General features: G+C 47.7%; 1 protein-coding gene and 5 pseudogenes across 3 annotated transcripts; 3 read left to right on the top strand and 3 right to left on the bottom strand.

Annotated features, from left to right (window-relative positions):
* The first annotated feature begins 85 nt into the window (after positions 1–85).
* On the top strand, positions 86–3,250 carry LOC116546581 (annotated as a pseudogene).
* Positions 3,251–5,207: 1,957 nt separating this feature from the next.
* LOC116546577 lies at positions 5,208–7,546 on the bottom strand (annotated as a pseudogene).
* Positions 7,512–9,093, top strand: LOC116546582 (annotated as a pseudogene). The gene has a single exon (XR_004266772.1). The product of XR_004266772.1 is annotated as a heat shock protein HSP 90-beta pseudogene (transcript).
* Positions 9,094–9,433: 340 nt separating this feature from the next.
* Positions 9,434–10,780, bottom strand: LOC116546578 (annotated as a pseudogene). Its single transcript, XR_004266771.1, has 2 exons — positions 10,676–10,780; positions 9,434–10,224 (listed from the first exon to the last, which is right to left on the bottom strand). The product of XR_004266771.1 is annotated as an RNA-binding protein 34 pseudogene (transcript).
* A 3,780-nt stretch (positions 10,781–14,560) lies between these two features.
* On the bottom strand, positions 14,561–15,720 carry LOC116546579 (annotated as a pseudogene).
* A 162-nt stretch (positions 15,721–15,882) lies between these two features.
* On the top strand, positions 15,883–16,587 carry LOC116546580 (eukaryotic translation initiation factor 3 subunit F-like). The gene has a single exon (XM_032272795.1). The coding sequence runs from the start codon at positions 15,883–15,885 to the stop codon at positions 16,585–16,587; it is 705 nt and encodes a 234-aa protein (XP_032128686.1).
* The last annotated feature ends 3,486 nt before the right edge of the window (positions 16,588–20,073 follow it).

The raw sequence follows: 20,073 nt of genomic DNA on the forward strand, positions 1-20,073 counted from the left end.
GTTTGGGCCAGATTGTTCAGAGCAGCGCCCGCCCCAGAGGGCAGGGGGTCCGTCCTGCTCTGTAAAGCCCCTCTGCCCATCCCAGAACAAGAGCCGGGCGCAGAACCCCACGGCGCCAGCGCTCGCTGCGGCCTGGCACCCGGTACCGATGGCCGCCACCGCCCCGCCTCAGCCGAGAGGAATCTCGGCCTTGGAGGAGGTGTTTCCGGCTCGGGCGGGTTCCGGGAGCCGAGGGGCGGGGAGTAGGGGGGCGCTTTGGGGCCCCTGGGAGACTGGACCAAGAAGTGCGTTACCGAGGCCAGGCCCCGCGGTGCACCCTCTGCGCCTGGGGCCTGAGGCCGGGCTCCTGGGGCTCCCCTGCCCCCGGCAGCGCAGTCCCCGGGTGGCCCAGCCCCGCAGTAGAGCAGCAGCATAGCCAGGCGAGCGGATCCCTGTGTATTTTAACTCTCACAATAGCATTGAGGTAGGTACTATTTTTATCAGTCTTTTATTCTATAAATGAGAAAATTGAGATACAGAGTGGTTAAGTAACTTTTTTTTTTTGCCAAGATAAATCACTTTTATCTCTATAGGAAAGGGAGGATCTAAACAAAATATAAATTACATTAGTAACACAACATAAGAAAAAGACAGGGGCAAAACAACAAATAAGTCTGAATGATGTTACTCTAACCTATTTATTAAAAGGCCCTGCATTAGAAATTCACAATCCTACCCACTTCTAAAAATATATTTAGACATGTACAGAAGCGGTGGACTTGTTTTTGAATTGTTTGCTTTTTTTGTAAAAATATATTAAAGGTGAATAGAAATCCCCTCCCCCTTCCCTCTATCCAGCCCCCAGCTGGGGATTGGAGATCAGGGGTGACTATCTCGAGGTGTTCTAAATTTGGATTACTAACACTCCCAACTCTTCCCCAACTCACTTCACTTAGAACCTGAAACATTAAAAAACAAACAAACAACAACAAAAAAAGACATCAGCCTCTTTGGAAAAGCATAACTCTGGGTAAACTTGCTTTTCATTGGAAACACAAAATAACAAACAGGAGGCTCCAAGGACCCAACTAAGCTAAATGAAACCCAGGGAGGCTGGGTTTCAGCTCCACAGAAAGCTTAAGTTGATTGTATTCCCCTCCCCAAAAAAATTATAAATACAGGTGCTCATAGCTTGTCTGGGAACTTGGATTGGGGAAGGGTTCCCACCACTCATTCCAGCTCATTCCACAGCTGCTCCAGCCCCACCTGCAGCCGGTCCAGGTTAAGAGGCAGGTGCTGGGTCAGTACCTGCCTGGCCTGGCTCTGGCCCCACAAGGTGGTGACGGCCCGACCACTTGCCTGCACGGCTTCCAGCCCTGCCTGGGACAGCCGAAGGAGGAGGCCTGCCACACCATCCAGGGTGCCTGCCGGCTGTACCAGGCGCTGGAACCTTCTTTTCCAGACAGGCTTGCACCTGGGAGCCAACTGCTGCAATCCTGGACTGTTAGGACAGAGAAGAGGCCTGGACTCCCTCGGGGCCGCATAGGAATGAAATACACAAAAGGTCTCAGTGCCAGCGGCAGGTGCGGGCCTCACCCTGGGGCCTTGTGCTCTGGTTCCTGGGCACAGATGGACCCAAAGGGCTCGGGGTTCCTGGCACTGTGGCCTTTTCCTCATGGGACACAGAAGCCTGGAGACAGCTTGGGGCCCTAGACAGGGACAGCCTCACTTTCTCCTCCCTGTTGTGCACATTTCCCTCCAACTGGACCAGGCTTTGAGAAGCTGAGGTGGAGACACATCCCACTAGGCCAACCTGCTGAGCCTCGAAGCCGTGAAGCTGGGAGCAGGAGGGCAAAGTTCTGAGTGGAGCCTGTCCCTGGTCTCTGTCTCCTGCCAGCCCCAGGCTCAGGAAGGGGCTAGCTGAGGAGGCTGCTGTCGGACCCTGGGCAGGTCACAGAGCCCCAGGTGGATGGAGTGCCACAGCCAGTGTGCGTAGTTGGTCTGTACTTCTCCCCAGAAGCTCTGCTGGGCACAAGAGGCCCCGAGGACATGCTCCAGCATGGCCTCCATGATGATCTTGTCTGGCTGAGATGGCCGATGCCTCTTGTATGTCAAGTTGTGTCGCATATGCTGCTGGCCCCAGGACAGGTTGAGCTGTTCAACGAAGAAGTCTATGGTCTGTGCTAGGGCCCCGCAGGCCCGGAGAGGGTACAGGCCCAAAGTTTCCTGCCCCTGGGAGGCAGCCAGGCAGCCATCCCAGGTGGTGCTGTGTGCTGAGAACCTGTCAGCCCAGGCGAGCTTCAGAGTCACAGGCTGTCCTCTGTTTCAGGTGAGCTGTCTTTCTGGTGCTTAAGTACTCTTTTAAAATACTGACGAGGGAAACATTTGTATAAAATGTATTTTTATCCTCTATATATTCAAAAATCTCAGCAGCACCAGCAGCACGGAGGAAAAGGCAGTAAAGACCGTGCTCTGGGGCTGTGAGCTCAGTCAGGAGAGGCGGACTTGGACCTTCAGACCCCAGCCAGAGGGGAAGCAGGGCTGCAGGCTGTTGCTTCATATGATTTTCTTAGGGGAGAAAACCAAAGAGGAGATGCATCGCGTGGAGATCCTGCCTCCAGGAAACCGGGAGGACAAGAAGACGCAGTCGGTCACCATTGCCTCGCTCCAGGCCTCAGTCCTCCCCATGGTCACCGTGGTTGGAGTACAGCTTTCTCCCCCAGTTACTTTCCAGCTCCGGGCTGGCTCAGGACCTGTGTTCCTCAGTGGCCAGGAGCGTTATGAAACCTGGGAGGAGGAGGAGGAAGAAGAAGGGGAAGAGGAAGAAGAGGAAGAGGAGGAGGAAGATGATGAGGGTGAGGATGTAGATATATCTCTGGAGGAGAAATCCCCTGTCAAACAAGGCAAAAGGCTGGTGCCCCAGAAGCAGACGAGCATGGCTAAGAAAAAAAAGCTGGAAAAGAACAAGAGGAAGTAAGACCCAGCATTAGAGACAAGAGCCCTGAGAAGAAGGCCAAAGCCACACCCAGATCCAAAAAGCCAGGATTCAAGAAATGAGGAGCTACGCTTTGGGGGCCACGATGCAGATTGGGCCTTCCCTGACCTGTGCTGCAGGGACACGGCACCCCTGCCCCACCCCTGCATTTGTCTGAATATGACAGGGGTGTTGTGGGGGCAACACGAGAGCCCCTCACCCCCACTCTCCACTTTCAGGAGGCCTCAAGTGCAGACCCCCACCTCGGGTCACAATAAAATTGTCTGGTCGGGAAAAAAAAAATATGACTTTTTATACAAATTTGTATAGACTATAAATATATTTATATTCTATTTATATATTATAAAATATAATTTTATTTTCTCCATTTTTTTCACATTTTAAATAAAATTATTTAATGAAAAGCAGAGCCTAGTGACTGGGAGAAAATTTGAGCCATTAACTGATAAAGAAAACTAAAATTCAGACCAAAGTTTCTATAGGAGGCAGAAGGAAATAATATAGAATCCTTGGCATCAAACAGACCTGGAATCAAATCCTGACTCTGCTGTTTCTCACTGTGCAACCTTCAGCCAGTAACAACTCTGAACCTGAGCTTCCACCTCTGCAGAATGAGGATCATTACTCTCGCCTCCCAGGATGCTGGGAGGATCAAACAAGATTCCAGATACCGGCTATGAAGTGCCCAGCCCAGTGCCCAATGCATGGTTGGTGTTCAACAAACATCAATCCCCGCCCTTTCCCTTCCAGGGTGCTTTTTTTTTAGCAGGGATCATAAAAATGTTTGGAAATTGCTAAAAATCCATGTTGTCATGTCTGGAATTCACAAACTTCTAAGTCTATTTTGCAAGCTGATTGTCTGAGATGCACAGGTGCGAGGCCTGGTGAGCACCCAGAGCTGCAACAGCGCAGAAGTGTGGTTCCAGGCCAATGCCTAGAAAGACTGACCAGCCTAGAAGACACCTTGGGTGGCCAAGAGACTGCCAGAAACTAGAGCAGCCAAAAAGAGAAAGGATTACTTGAGCTTCGGCCCCCGTCCTTCGCTTGTATACTGCCAGCAGATGGTTATTCTACTCCCATCCCGCTGCTGACCCACGTCAAGCATGAAGCCATGGAGCTGCCGCCGGCTGCCGGCCCAGGCCTGGCCCCCAAGCGCCCACTGGAGATGGGGCCCCGGGATGGTGTGGCAGTGGCCTCGGGGGCCGCGGTGGCGGCAGATGCAGGCCCTCTCAAACTGCCCCGAGTCTCCTACTATGGGGTGCCCAGCCTGGCCACCCTCATCTCCGGCATCCAGCAGGTGCCCTACCCCCAGGGGGAGCGGACCAGTCTGGGCACCAGCAGCCTGCCCACTACTGACAACCCCACCTCGTACCACAACGAGGACGACGAGGAGGATGATGAGGCCTACGACACCATGGTGGAGGAGCAGTACAGCCAGATGTACATCAAGGCCCCTGGCAGCTACGCAGGTCCTGCGTCGCCACGCCACCCGTCAGAAGGAGCCGCCACATTTGATTTATCCAGTGCCCTATTAAAGGACGTTTAGGTTGTTTTCAATTTGTTGCAGTCAGGAGCGAAGCTGCTGAGAAGGCGCCGTGCATGGGGTGTGAGGTTGACAGGTCCCTGCAGCATGGATGAGATGGGCATGGTTGCTGCTCTCACCACCGGGGCAGATGACAACAGGGGGCCCGGGCTGTTATTTCATCGTGTAGGGGGGGCCATTGTCACCCACACTGAGGATAGGCACCTTCATCATGGCAGGCCGATGAGGTTGAGGGATGGTGAAATGGAGCTGGCAGAGGACACAGTGAGGGGTGGGGTGGTGCCATGCTGGGGCGTCTCTCCTGTCCTCTGAAGGAGAGGGGGCTGCCTAGACCTGCACCTGCACCCCATCCTGTGCCTGATGGGGCTCACCTAGCCATCCCTTTCATGACCTCAGCAGAGGCTTCAAGCAGGCAGATGTTTAATGGCAGCTGGCAGATGTCACTCTGTGTAGCTACGGAGACAAAGCCACGCTTGGGTATTGACACCAGCCACACACTACCACGGTAACCCTCTCCCTGCAGGGGACAGCTCTGGCCCAGGGACTCTGGGGAAAAAAAAATTCAGGCTCTCTCAATTTATATAGATATAAATAAATAAATATATATATATATATTTCTCCATATTTTCCGTGTATGTGTGTGTGTGTGTGTGTGTGTGTGTGTGTGTGTATATATATATATATTTTTTTTTTTTTTTCACGACCGCCAGTGCTTTATTGCCTATCTAGTAAATGCCTATTGGCTGAAAACTTTTCCATCTTTTCCCCACAGGGGTTCAAGCTGGCGGCATTTGCCATCCTATGGGGTCCAAGGGTCAGGTTGGACAAGGAGGAAAGGGTTGTGTTGCCTCGACTCTCCAGCCTCCTCTACTTGGCAAGGAGTCTTGCTGCTGCATGGTGACATGGGCCATCCATGCTGGGGCAGAGCTGGCAACTCCAGGGCCTGGGTCTAAGGCACCATCTTCCACCATTTGAAGGCAAAGGGCACCCAGTGGACAGTGGCGCAGGCACAGATGTCTCCCACATCTGCCAGGTAGCAGTAGAAGTCACTGATGAAGGTGCACTTGAAGCCCAGGGGCTCCAGCAAGCAGCGCATCTTTTCTTCCAGGCAGCAGGTACCCATGATTTGGGGCCCAAAAGGCTTGGGGATCCCCAGGTTCTTGCCCGTCACAATCATCTGCAGCAGGTTAGGGAAGTATGGCCTTGTGAAGAGCCTCTTGGGCTGCTGATCAGAGGGGACATTGGTCAGCTTCTCCAAGCAGAACAGCTGGGGAATCTTGATGATGTCCTGTTCCACCAGGCCCAGCTCTGTCTTCAGGATGTCATGGTTCAGGTGAATACACTTCTCCACGTATTAATTCTGCTTCCTCAGGCTTTCATCAGCCAAAAGTTGGTCGATGGTTTTGGCTTCCCTTCTGTTACACAGGAGCTGATCTGCTCTAACTCCATCAAACAGAAAAGCATCACCATAGCCTTCCTTCTGTTTCTCTTGGAAGAGTTTGTAGCAGGTGCCAGGGCTGGCCAGGAGCAGCTGGAAGCCCTTTTTGCCCTCACTCTTCTCATCTGTGGGGATGAAACACATGAACTCATCCAGGTGGCTGGTCATTAGCCAATCGGAGTAGAGCTCCACCGGTGCTTGCACCTGCTGGGCATAGAGGAAGTCTCGGAGGGTCTTACTCATGGCCCGGCCCTCCATGCTGGGGTAAAAGCTGCTGCCAATGAGGACTCTGCCCAGGGGGTATTCTTTCCCTTGGACCTTGACAGGTGGGGACATCATCACATTCCCGATGGAATCCATGCTGGCCACTTTATGGTCCTCAGTGTCGTGGGTCATGTAGCCAATACTGGGGCTCAGTGAGTATTTCATGGGGAACTCATCGAGTTTGGGGGCTCGAGGCGTGTCGAGGATCAAGGATGTGGTCTTGTGGCGTGCCTGGGTGTAGCAGAAGACCATCTCATCCTGGAGCCACCTGCCCAGTCGGCCGGGGTCCTTGTAGACAGAGGCCACCTGGCTGTTGCTCTTCTCACTCAGCTCCGTCACTGTGTCCACAAAACCCTGCAGCTGCAGCTCCCTGCACAGAGGCACCTGGGTGCAGGGAATGAAGATGCAGGGAGCCACCTGAAACACCACCGTGTCTTTGTACAGCAGAGTCTCTGGAATTAACGGGTCTTGAGACTCCTCCACCAGGGATACAGAGTAGGTGATCAGGCCTGAGAATTCAGCGGACGGAAACACCATAGCTTCGAGGTAGAAGGTCTCTTTCAAGTGGTCCCTGAGGAGGGCCAAGGTGTAGGCATGCTGGCTGGGCCCCAGCACCAACTCAAAGGTACTGGAGTTGCCTTTTCGGGGCCAGTAGACTCTTGCCTTCTTTGACTCTTCCTCGGAGGTGTGAAGGACCAGCCGATATTTCTTTAAGAGGCAGCTGGGGCCTTGGACCTTCAGTGTCATCTGAGACAGATTCTTTATTTCCTCTGAAAAGATCACTCTGTTGGTCTTGTCCTCAAGTTGCTGGCCTGCATCAGCAGGGTTGCAATTCACAAGCAGGATGGCGCCCCAACCACTGGGACCCCAGGTCCATTTTTTAAGCTAATGTGCCCCAGCCCAAATGGCCAATAGACAGAATCATGAAGAAGATATGGGCATATATTTTTGAATGTATATTTAAAATTATTTATACAAATTTAATATATTATAAAATCCAATTCTTAAAAAAAAAAAAAAGATATGGGCATATATTTAATTAATGGGTAATGTGCCCCAGCCCAAATGGCCAACAGACAGAATCATGAAGAAGATATGCAGAAATATGAAAACATGTATAACATAGTACTCCTCTGTCCGCCGTGAGGCCCAGAGGCGCAGAACAGCACAGCTTCCAGGTTCCCGGGCACTGACTGTGACTCCCTCCCTGCCCCTGCCCGCCTCCCCCCAGCTCTGGGCACTCAATGGAGGGGACACGGCCCAGGGATGGGAGTATTTTTTTAAGTAACAAGACCAAGCCTATTTGGACTAGAAACCCTGATGACATCACTCAAGAGGAGTATGGAGAATTCTACAAAAGCCTCACCAATGACTGGGAAGACCACTTGGCAGTCAAGCACTTTTCTGTAGAAGATCAGTTGGAATTCAGGGCATTGCTATTCACATTCCTCGTCTGGCTCCCTTTGACCTTTTTGAGAACAAGAAGAAAAAGAACAACATCAAACTCTATGTCCGTCGTGTATTCATCATGGACAGCTGTGATGAGTTGATACCAGAGCATCTCAACTTTATCCGTGGTGTGGTTGACTCTGAGGATTTGCCTCTGAACATCTCCCAAGAAATGCTCCAGCAGAGCAAAATCTTGAAAGTCATTTGCAAAAACATTGTTAAGAAGTACCCTCAGCTCTTCTCTGAGCTGGCAGAAGACAAGGAGAATTACAAGAAATTCTATGAGGCATTCTCTAAAAATCTCAAGCTTGGAATTCACGAGGATTCCACTAACCGACACCGCCTGTCTGAGCTGCTGCGCTATCACACTTCCCAGTCTGAAGATGAGATGACATCTCTGTCAGAGTATGTTTCTGGCATGAAGGAGACACAGAAGTCCATCTATTACATCACTGGTGAGAGCAAAGAGCAGGTGGCCAACTCGGCTTTTGTGGAGCGAGTGCGGAAGCGGGGCTTCGAGGTGGTATATATGACTGAGCCCATTGACGAATACTGTGTGCAGCAGCTAAAGGAGTTTGATGGGAAGAGCCTGGTTTCAGTTACCAAGGAGGGTCTGGAGCTACCAGAGGATGAGGAGGAGAAGAAGAAAATGGAAGAGAGCAAGGCAAAGTTTGAGAACCTCGGCAATCTCATGAAAGAAATCTTAGATAAGAAGGTTGAGAAGGTGACAATCTCCAATAGGCTTGTGTCTTCACCCTGCTGCATTGTGACCAGCACCTACGGCTGGACAGCCAATATGGAGCAGATCATGAAAGCCCAGGCAGTTCGGGACAACTCCACCATGGGCTACATGATGGCCAAAAAGCACCTGGAGATAAACCCTGACCACCCTATGTGGAGATGCTGCGGCAGAAGGCTGAGGCAGACAAGAATGACAAGGCAGTTAAGGACCTTGTGGTGCTGCTGTTTGAAACCGCCCTGCTCTTTTCTGGCTTTTCCCTTGAGGATCCCCAGACCCACTCCAACCGCATCTACCGCATGATCAAGTTAGGTCTAGGTATCGATGAAGATGATGTGGCAGCAGAGGAACCCAGTGCTGCAGTTCCTGATGAGATCCCTCCTCTTGAGGGTGATGAGGATGCGTCTCGCATGGAAGAAGTAGATTAGGAGTTTATAGTTGGAAAACTGCCCTTGTATAGCGTCCCCATGGCTCCCCCTGCAGCCTTGAGTGCCCCTCTCCCACCTTGCTCCCCCTGCTGATGTCTGGTGTTTTTCTGTCCTGTCCTTCGGTTGAAGGCAGGAAACAAAGGTGTCAAGCCCCCATTCTTTCCCTACTCTGACAGCAGGATTGGATGTTGTGTATTGTGGTTTTTTATTTTGTTTGTTCATTTTGTTCTGAAATTAAAGTATGCAAAATAAAGAATATGCTGGTTTTATACAAAAAATATTTTTTATTTTTTATATATACATATAAATTTATAAATATTTGTGGCTCACACAAAAATGTGGCTCATTTTTTTTTCTGAGTCAAAGGTTTTTATTTATTCTTCTGCCGCCGCAGGAGCAGTTCGACGGCATGTTGCTGGCTATGGCTCAGCAGCACGAGGGAGGTGTGCAGGAGCTTGTGAACACCTTCTTCAGTTTCCTTCGATGCAAAACAGACTTTTTCATTGGAGGAGAAGAGGGGATGGCAGAGAATCTTATCACTCAGAATTTCAGCCACCACAATCAGCTGGCACAGGTAAATTGAGGCTCCATTTTTTTTTAAGGAGATAATAGCATTTTTATTAGCAACTCAGCAGGAAAAGAAAAAGTGGCTCCTGGTTATTTCTGTTTCCTCTGTTTCTTAGTGCATCTACTTTTTTCCTGTCCTTTCTTCTTCTTTTTAATGAGAACAGCTTTCTCTCCCATAAATAAGCTTTTAGAATGTCCTTCTGCATTTTTAGAAGTAAAATTAAGTCCCTTCTTAGGTTTACCGACATTCTTTAATCGCGGATCTGAATTTTGTTGTTTTAACTTTTCTTTATCAACAGAACGCATGACTCTGAGTTTTCTTCCCATTAGTTCAGAATTATTTAATTTCAGAGCAAGGTGAACAGAATCTGTATTCTCAAAGAGCACACAGCCAAACCCCTTGCCAATGCCTGTAACTTGGTCTCTCACAATCCTCACATCCATGATACTTCCACAGTCCAGGAAGTGCTTCTCAACAGCAGATTCTTCAACTTTGTAAGGGAGATTCCCTACAAAAACTGATCTCTTGTCTCTAGATGAGGTCTCAGATGCGAGATCAACTCTAATACGAAATCCATCTGCAGTTTGGGCCCCATTTCTTTTCAATGCTTGTGTGGCAGCACTCTCATCCTTAAACACAACATAGGCATTAATATTTTTCTGATCAGGATGAATTTTACGTTTTATTGCTGCCAACTTTTTGGACAGAGTTCCCTCTGCTGGAATCAGAGAACGAAATTGTACAGATTCTATTTGTCCATACTCGTTAAAAAATGACTTCAGCTTCTTCTTATCACGTGTAACGGGCAAATTTCTGAGAACCTGGGCAATCTTTTTTTTTTTTTTAATGGATAAAACTCAAATATAATATTGAACAAAAGAATCAAGTCATAGAAGATGTGGATGAGTCGGTCTATTTACATAAGTAAAAAAGGGCACACGTTGTTTAAAGATATGTACTTCCAAAGGTGATAAAACAGAAATGAAAGGAAAGGGAACAATTATCATGAAATTCAGGACAGTGGTTGTCCCTGGGAAGGTGCGTAGCAAGGAAGTATGACTGAGGTAGATAATCGAGTGTTTTCTCAGGCATCTGGTGATATTTATTAATCTAGGTAGTAGGTTCATGGGTGTTCACTTATCCTTCTTAAAATGTACATTTTATATATACTTTTGTATGTATTCTGTATTTTACAAAAAATAAAACAAGAAATTATTCTTATAGTCCTTTTCTAGCCCCTGCGGCCTTCTGCTAAAATTCTGTGCTGTTCACATTCTCAGTGCCAGCTTCCTTAGCCATCAAATAAAAGGGTCCAGGGGTTTGCAGCAGTTCTTCAGGGCTGCCATACTCTACAATCTTCCCATTGTCTAGGACCATTACCTTGTCCCTGTCCCATGATGGTGTGCAGCCTGTGGGCAATGGTGATCACTGTGCAGTGGGTGAACTCGTTTTGGATGGTCGTCTGAATGAGGTTATCTGTCTCTAGATCCACCGCAGCAGTGGCCTCATCCAGGATCAGGATCTTGGATTTCCGAAGCAGAGCCCCACCCAGGCACAGCAGCTGCCTCTGGCCTATGCTCAGGTTGCCACCGGCCTCTGTTACTTCGTGGGATAACCCAAGTTACAGGCTGGCCATGAAAGACTTGAGGTGAGCCAGCTCCAGGACCTTCCAAATCTCCTCGTCTGAGTAGTTGTTGAAAGGGTTGAGATTCATCCTCAGGCTTCCAGAGAACAGGATGGGGTCAGAGAAACTGGGCTGCAGTGGGTGCAGGAGGAAAGGTTCTGGCTTCTTCCTCAGGCTGTTGGTCCCCAGGACAGATCCACTCTGCTTGGCTGCCTGGGTGTCTGCCTCTCAATACCTTCTCTTTTACTGTGTTTTATCAGAGGATAAAATATACTTTTTATAATTTAAATTAATATTTAAAAACACCCTCAGCTGATGTAGACAGAGCGGAAATGGCGGGGGCTTGCAGAGGCTGTTGATGCCCAGGTGGATGGCACAGGAGCTGACACGATGGGTGACACGAGTTCCGTGAGCTTGGAGGTGAGCCCTGGCAGCCGGGAGACTTCAGTTGCGACACTGTCACCGGGGGTGAGCACCGGTGGCTGGGATGATGGTGACACCCGCAGTGAGAACAGTTACAGTGAGTCAGGTGCCAGCGGCTCTTCTTTTGAGGAGCTGGACATGGAGGGTGAGGGACGTTTGGGGGAGCCACAGCTGGACCCTGAGACTGAACCCCTGGGGATTACCAAGTGGCCCTGGGAGCCCAGTACCCCTGAGAAGGGCAAGGAGTAATCTGTGGCCTGCACCCTCCTGCAGTGTCATTGTTGAGGAACTGAAGAGACTCTCCAGCAGACTCTCTAGACCTCTTCCTCCTTCCTCTGGGGGAGGAGGGGCTCCTGAGGGACCTGACTTCCCCTGCACCAGGCCTCTTGCTAAGCCTTCTCCTCACTGCCCTTTTGGCTCCCAGGGCCAAAGAAGCCAGAGATATATTAATTTAATATATAACATACATTTTAAATACTTTTTTTTTCTCACAAGCGTTTTTATTACACTAAAACAACTTGATTCAATAATTACAAGACTTGTACAAAAATTGACAGGGCCCGTGAGGAGGCTTCGGCTGGAACTGGTGACACCTGCCTCTCTCCTCAGACAGACAAAGGAAGCCCCACTCTGCCTTCCAGCAGCAGCCAGCGTGTGTCTGGCATTCCCTGTTCTGCTGCTCCTGTCCTCCCCCTGGGGCAGCAGTTCTTTAGAAACATTCAGCTGTCAAAGGTGAGCACCAGCCCCACAGGCCTGAGCCTTGCAGGCTTAAGGAGCACTTGTTGGCACTGTTAGATCAGCACCTCTCCCAGCTCCAGCCCACTGGCCAGAGAGGGAAAGGGTAGAAAACACAAATCTCACTCTAGAAACACATATACATACACCCCCTGCTACACAGATGATAAAATCCTACAATCATATCTGTGTTCTGGTTTCTGGGTTTTGAACTGGAGCAGAGGTTGGAAGGGAGTAAGGACTCTCCCTTCTGCTTAACATTCACATCAGGAAAAGAAAAGAAAAGAAAAGAAATGGTGTATTTTGTATACCAGAGGAGTCCCACCAGCCCGGGGAGCCCCCAGCTGCCTAACAGTGCCATTCTTTCACAACGAAATTTTCTACAAATCTACAGCACAACCAAGTTTGTAACCTGTGGGTTAGTACAAGGACCATGTTCATGTATTCTCTCTATCTCTTCTTAAGCTTCATCCAGGGTTCTTTATTTTTGTCTGCTGCCAATGTCATCTCACATGCCTGCACCCTTGCATGCACGCTGCCCGCATGCCACGTGCCATGCCATAGTCACAGACCCCTTGCTTGGGCCTCACCCAAGGCCAAACTCCAAACACAACCAGAGCTAGCCAAAGAAGCACTTCCTGGGCAGGGCTGCTAGCTCTCCTGCCTCCAGTGTGGGCCGGCTCCCGCAGGGCCCAAAGGCTACATCTCAGTCAGCCTGGGGCTCCTCCCAGGGTCTCACATTCAAGGGCAATTATATTTTAAAAAGAAAAACAGAAAAATGTTTATCACAAAATCAACCCTCACTTCACAGGGTCTGTAAGCCACTCACCGAACTTTGCTTTTCCCGAGAAAGGGTCCCTTCCCAGCCCAGGCACAACAGGGTTGGGCAGGCTCTGATGCCCAGGGCCTCCTCTGGGAGCCTCCCATCTGGGCAGTGGAGCCATAAATGGAATCAAGAAGAGGGCATCCACTTTTTTACAGGAAGAAGGGACTCATGCATAAAAGGGGGTGGGGAGTTCCTGATTTTGAAAATAATTGATTTGTAGCTTCTCTTCTATCAAAACCAACACATCTTCTTTCTGCCAATCCTCTCTCCACTCCAGACACCTCTCTGGTTCGGGACAAATCCCTCCCTGTGGATGTGCCCCACCCATGTGCTGGCTGAGCTCAGGAACCCCTGCCTGCCCCCCGGGTGGGGCTGCAGCTCTGGCCTCCCAGGCCCATCCTCAACAGCTACACCAGCCAACATCAAGGCCACAAGGGGAACCCAGCCTATGAGGCAGGAAGCCAAGATGCAGAGAGGAACCTGGCCCCTCACCACTGTGCGGGCTGGGGCAGCAAGGCCAACAGTTTCCACTTTACCGGGGCAGGGCATGGTGCTGGCACCCAGGTTCAGCATGGCAGAGCTGGCCAACAGCCTGTGGTCCTTGATCTGCCTCCAGTTCCAAGAGTCCTACAGCCCCTGGCACTGCCTCTGCCCATCTGCCTTTAACAGACTCCAGGGCTGCTTCTGCCATGCAGCGAAGGCTTTGTCTGTTTCAAAGTTTGAGACTCAACTTGAGGGACTGTTTTTGACAATCCCTGCTGACCTTCCCTCCTTGTGGTGCCCTGGCCCTGCACCCAGCCTGGCCCAGGGCCAGCTTTGCCTAGCAAGGCTGGAGGGAGCACCAGGACCTGCTGTCTGCTGTCAGCCCCTCCTGGTGCCGCTGCCCTGTTGCTGTGCGTTGTCATCCATTAAGCTGCAAGAGGGACCAAGAGAGGACCACGCAGCCAGCCAGATGCCTGGCCCTGTGCTGGCGCAGACAATGCTGCAGAGCCCGGGGAGCCTGGCCCTAGGACGTGTGTCTGTGGTGACACTGGCGTGTCTGAACCCACCTGGCCTGGAAGCACCATCTGTGCCCCGCCCCAAGCCCTATCCCCTCCAGTCCACAGCCAGGAAGGGGCTGCTGAGGGCGAATGTCCTGGGTGGCTCTCTGCCCAACCTGAAAAAAAAAAAAAAAAAAAATTTTTTTTTTTTTTTTTTTTTTAATTTTCACAAGGGTGTGAATTTATTCCTAAGCAGTTAAAATGGAAATCTGAGTTTGAAAGTGTAGCATGCTAATACAACATTAAGAGGAAAAGGACAAGTTTAGGATTTTAAACTATGTCCACAGAAGAATAAACAATCTAAGTCTCTTCTCTCCCTTAGGTCAACATTCAAGGAGGGGCTGTAGCCTTGGGCCACCCTCTTGGAGCATCTGGCTGTCGAATTCTTGTGACCCTGTTACACGCGCTGGAGAGAAGGGGCGGAAGTCGTGGTGTTGCGGCCCTGTGCATTGGCGGTGGGATGGAATAGCAATGTGTGTTCAGAGGGCATGAACTTTGAACCACCTCAATTTCTTTTTAAACTAATAAAGTACTAGGGTTATAATATGTGAAATCAGAGGACCAAAGCACAGATGGAAACCATTTCCTACATCACAAAAACCCAAGTTTACAGCTTGGTGTATTTTAATGGATACTCAAGCTACAAGACGACTGCATTTAACATTGTTATAAATAAAGAAACAAGGAGATCAATTATTAAGGGCTCCAGAGTGAACAGCATCTTCATAACTTCCATGTTTATCATCTTTACTTTCTGGATGTAATTTAAGAAGATCATCAATTCGAAGAATGGTAATTGCAGCTTCTGTTGCAAATTTCAAACTCTTAACTTTAACTATAGTTGGTTCAAACACCCCTGCTGCTTGTTTGTTGTCTTGAGGTTTACCATTGCTCAAATCAAGACCAATCCATTTTAGATTTTTACGTTCTGGGTTAAGCTGAGCCTCATTGTGAAAAGCTCTTAATTTTGCAACCAGATCTGTGGAGTCCTGGGCAGCATTAACTGCCAGTGTATTAGGAATAACAAGAAGTGATCTTGCAAACTCTGCAATAGCAAGCTGTTCCCTAGACCCCATGCTGGCTGCATAGTTTTCAAGGTATAAAGACAGGGTTGCTTCTACAGCACCCCCACCTGGAACCACAGATTTTGACTACAAAACTCTCTTCACTACACAAAGGGCATCATGTAAAGAGCGCTCCATCTCATCACACATGAAATCATTTGTCCCATGTAAGATAATCAATGCGGATGTACGAGCCTTAGTGTTTTTGATTAAGATCAGCTCATCATCACAAATTCTCTCTTGGACCACTTCTTGAGGTTGTGCACTTTACCTTTTAGGTATTAGAGGTGGGAATATGAAGATATATATGTAAGTTTTAGGTATTGAAGTCTTCAAAAATAGTTAACATCATTAAAAACTATTTTGGGTGTTATCATGGCTATTATGCTTTTTTACTTCCTGACTTTAATATTGATGAATAAAGCAAGTTTAATGAATCAACTAAAAAGCTGCAAAAAATGTTTTTAAAATGTATATCTTTTATTACCTGTCAGTCTATGTTTTAGGAGAAATGGGAAGCAACAGATCACTGTGTTTTGATGAGTAGGACACATGTTTCCACACTCACAAATGCCTATTGTTGGTCTTTACACATTAGGTACCATTTTTGTCCACACCTCTGTGGCACACTCTGAGGAGCTGGTTGTGGTGGTTTCCAATGAGGGAAGAAGAGAGGAATTTTTTTCAAAGCAGTTACAGAAATGCAGCAAAGGGAAGGTGTGAGGTTGCCACCATGCCTGGCAGGGACGGAGGCAGTTTACTCCAGAATGCAGCCACTGCAAGAAAAAAAAAAAAAAAAATCGGCAAGTGCTCCTCCTGCCACGCCAGCTCCAGTCCTGGCGGCGGCCCCAGTCTCGGCCCCAACCTCAGTCCCAGCCCCAGTGCCAACGCCAGCACCAGCTGCAGCTCCGCCTTCTGCTGGGACTCCAGCCTCATCCTCAGACCCTGCGGCAGCAGCGGCTACGACTGGGGCTCCTGCCCAGACCTCGGCCTCAGAGCAAGCTCCGGCGCAGACCCCAGTGCTCGCTCTGCCTGGTCCCTTTCTCCCAGGGCCCTTTCCCGGCGGTCGCGTGGTCAGGTTGCACCCAGTCATTTTGGCCTCCATTGTGGACAGCTACGAGCAACGCAATGAGGGTGCTGCCCAAGTTATCGGGACCCTGCTGGGAACGGTCAACAAACACTCAGTGGAGGTCACCAATTGCTTTTCAGTGCCGCACAATGAGTCAGAAGATGAAGTGGCTGTTGACATGGAATTTGCTAAGAACATGTATGAACTGCATAAAAAAGTTTCTCCAAATGAGCTTATCCTGGGCTGGTACACTACAGGCCATGACATCACAGAGCACTCTGTGCTGATCCATGAGTACTACAGCCAGGAGGCCCCCAACCCCATCCACCTCACTGTGGACACAAGTCTCCAGAATGGCTGCATGAGCACCAAAGCCTATGTCAGCACTTTAATGGGTATATAAACTTCTGATATGGGCAGTATTTTCAAGTACCAATACGTCTGCTTGGTCTTCCTTAGTGTTCCGTGTATTTTGGGACAGAATGGAATCTCAGACGTTGTGAAGGTGACTCTGACTCCTGAGGAAGAGGCCCGTTTGAAGGAGAGTGCGGATACACTTTGGGGGATCCAAAAAGAGCTGCAATTTTAAAGTCTTCTGATGTCATACCATTTCACTGTCTAGGCTACAACAGGATTCTTTTTAGAAAAAAAGAAAAACTTCTCCTCAAATGTTAACACATTCTAACACGATCAATGCAAACGTGAAAACCTTATAATGTTCCAGAACCTTGCAAACGAAGAAGAAAGAAAATTAACACAGTGCTTAGAAGAAATGACACAGAGAATGGAAGCTCTGGAAAATCGCCGGAGATACAGATGAAGATTAGACATCGACACATCTGTAGTCATTGTATCAACACTTAAAATGAAAGCAGTGCAGACCCCCAAAGCTCAGGCTATTGTTAAATCAATAATGTTGTGAAATAAAACAGCACTGAGAAAGCTGGTTTGCCATAGAACAAAGACAAGAAGTAGACACCAACTTGTATAAATTTATCTAGGAAAAGAAATCCTTCAGAATTCTAAGATGAATTTACCAGGTGAGAATGAATAAGCTATGCAAGGTATTTTATAATATACTGTGGACACAACTTGCTTCTGCCTCGTCCTGCCTTAGTGTTGCAATCTCATTTGACTATATGATAAAGTTTGCACAGTCTTACTTCTGTAGAACACTGGCCATAGGAAATGCTGTTTTTTGTATTGGACTTTACCTTGATATATGTATATGGATATATGCATAAAATCATGGGACATAAGTACTTGTGGAACAAGTTGGATTTTTTATACAATATTAAAATTCACCACTTCAGAAAAAAAAATTCTAATTTATAGAATTATTTTTCTGATATTCTCTGGTATAACATTTGAGAAGGTTACCTCTAACCATCAGAACTTTTTACACCTGAATGCAAGTTTAAAGAATCTGTTTTTGAAAATTATTATGTAATCTACTTGTCCATGCTGTACAGACAACAGGAATCTGGTAGAGCCTGGTTTTTGGGATTAAATAAGGAAGGGCAAGCTATGAAAGGAAACAGAGTAAAGAAAACCAAACCAGCAGCTCATTTTCTACCCAAGCCATTGGAAGTTGCCATGTACCGAGAACCATCTTTGCATAATGTTGGGGAAACGGTCCCGAAGCCCGGGGTGATGCCAAGTAAAAGCACAAGTGCGTCTGCAATAATGAATGGAGGCAAACCAGTCAACAAGAGTAAGATGGCATAGCCAGATCCTCACAGGTGTTGTGACTTATTTGTCCTGAGCACAGTTGAGTGATTTATCCTCACCAGACTTTCCTGTTCTGTGGCTGAAGAGCAGCTGGAAGTAAGCTAATGCTTGCTCTTTGCTGTCTCTGAACTTCTCTGTTGCAAGTGGATAAATCTTACCCTGTTGTGCCCCCCACAACAAGAAGACACCTGGATAACCAGCTAAACTCGGACCATGGAATGCCCTACCAGATATGGAATGCCTTTTTAATATCTTTTCTGTGACTGTGACACTTCATGTGAATGACATACTTCACGAGTACACTCGATACCTTGCCTGCTGACAGCTACCCATAATCCTTTTTGAGTCCTGTTTCAGCAAAATTTATGTGTTTAAGTTCAATTTTGTAGCACACAAATAATATTGAGTAATTTCTAGTTAGATGCTGTAAATCTGTGCTATTATGGATTTCTCTTCTTCACATTTTTACAGGGCTGCTCGCTCCACTGTCTGTGACCTTTTTGCAGGGATTGTGTTCCTCTAAATCTTAAATGTTGAAGTTGGCTTAGTTCAGAGAGCAATCAGGGAATCAGGAAGCCTTCTAAACCTATTATTACAAACTGCATCTATCAAGATTAAGATTGTTGTCTCTGGCTCACACTATCGATTAAACACACATATATGCTCTATCCAGTAGCAGATACTGTGCTCCCAAGGTCGGCGTTGCCTGGGTGGGAAATGGCTCAAACACAATCCAGGGAAGCTCTCTATGATGTGTGTTTGACATCCCCGTCTAGTTTCTTTATGTGTATGTGTTTTATACGTATCACAAGCTTACTGGTAATGGTAACATTTGCCTTGCCCAGGGAGCAAGACCCACTGGTTTTTGAGAAAGTGGGTCCAAAGATTTCTGTAGGCCTTGTAGGCCTGATTAAGGTTCATTTTTCACCTATTAATTCTTATTATTTGGGGAAAAAAAAAAGGAAAATCAATAATTACAACCTACAAGAATTGCGCTACCTAAATCCATTTCAGATATACTCTGTCCTGTTTTTAGTGAACCAAACTTAATGCCATCCCCGTTTCTGGCTGCGTTCCCCTCATACTCAGCAGAGCATGGGCAAGATGGCTGTTGTGTTCTTTCCTGCAGCAGCAATGCAAACGTTAGTTATAAATTAGACTTTAATATTTTTGGTGTTTAATGACAAGTTTTTAAACTGGACATATTAGGAAAAATATTTTTTTTTAGCTCAGCATGCTGAGTCTGGTACTGTGTATTTCACCAGTACATGCCTCTAACTCAGCATTTGGGGCCCATGCTGCCCAGTGGCTGGGTTAGAGGTGCCTTGCCATGATCTCAGAATACAGTCTGTTGAATTATCCTAGATGAAAATAAAGGCAAACCAACATATTCATCCATTAGGATTTTGGTGCATTCTGTTTGTTTATTAATTAATTACCTTTTAATTTATTTTGCATTCTTAATTTCCTTTTTAATTTAATACTGTTTGAACTCTAAGCTTAGGTAAGACTACTACCAAGAAAGGCCAGGAACAGTTGACTACACAGTGAAGAGTCCATGCAAAACGTTCAATATTGGATCTAAAGGGTTTCAAAATGTTTCATACTAAACTGTTTGGGAATATATTTGTTAACTCTGTGTACACCTAATAAAATTCAATATTTTCTTCTCAGAAGAGTTCATTGAGACCAAACTGAACCTCATTTACTGAAAATTATATGTGGGATCAAGGTACTGGCCTCTTGTTATTCTTTCTCTGTGGGAGGATGACCCAGTTGTCATTTTCCCCATCTGCACTGCATTTATTGGGAAATTATTTTGTCACTGCTTTCATAAATCTTCATGACAGCCCTTGCCCGCCCAGCATTAAAAAATTCTGGCCTGCTTAGCTGATTAAAGGGTTAGTATAAATTTAACTGTTTATGCTTATTTCATTTTCATATTGGATTCTACTTGAATAAATAAAAAGCTAGAAGAAAAAAAAAATGAAATGTTTTTTTTTTTTTTTTTGACGGCTGAGTACTCCGAGCATTTATTACCACGGATCACAGCAGCAGCGGGCGGGAGGGCGGTGCCAGGCTCATCTGCCCCGCTGGTAGATCTTGGGGGCCTGCCAGCCTTCCGGGGCTTCCTTCAGCCCCGCCTTCAGCCAGACGC

This window comes from Sapajus apella, unplaced genomic scaffold (assembly GCF_009761245.1).
Source record: "Sapajus apella isolate SASKATOON/1434 unplaced genomic scaffold, GSC_monkey_1.0 scaffold1084, whole genome shotgun sequence".
Lineage (NCBI taxonomy): Eukaryota > Metazoa > Chordata > Mammalia > Primates > Cebidae > Sapajus > Sapajus apella.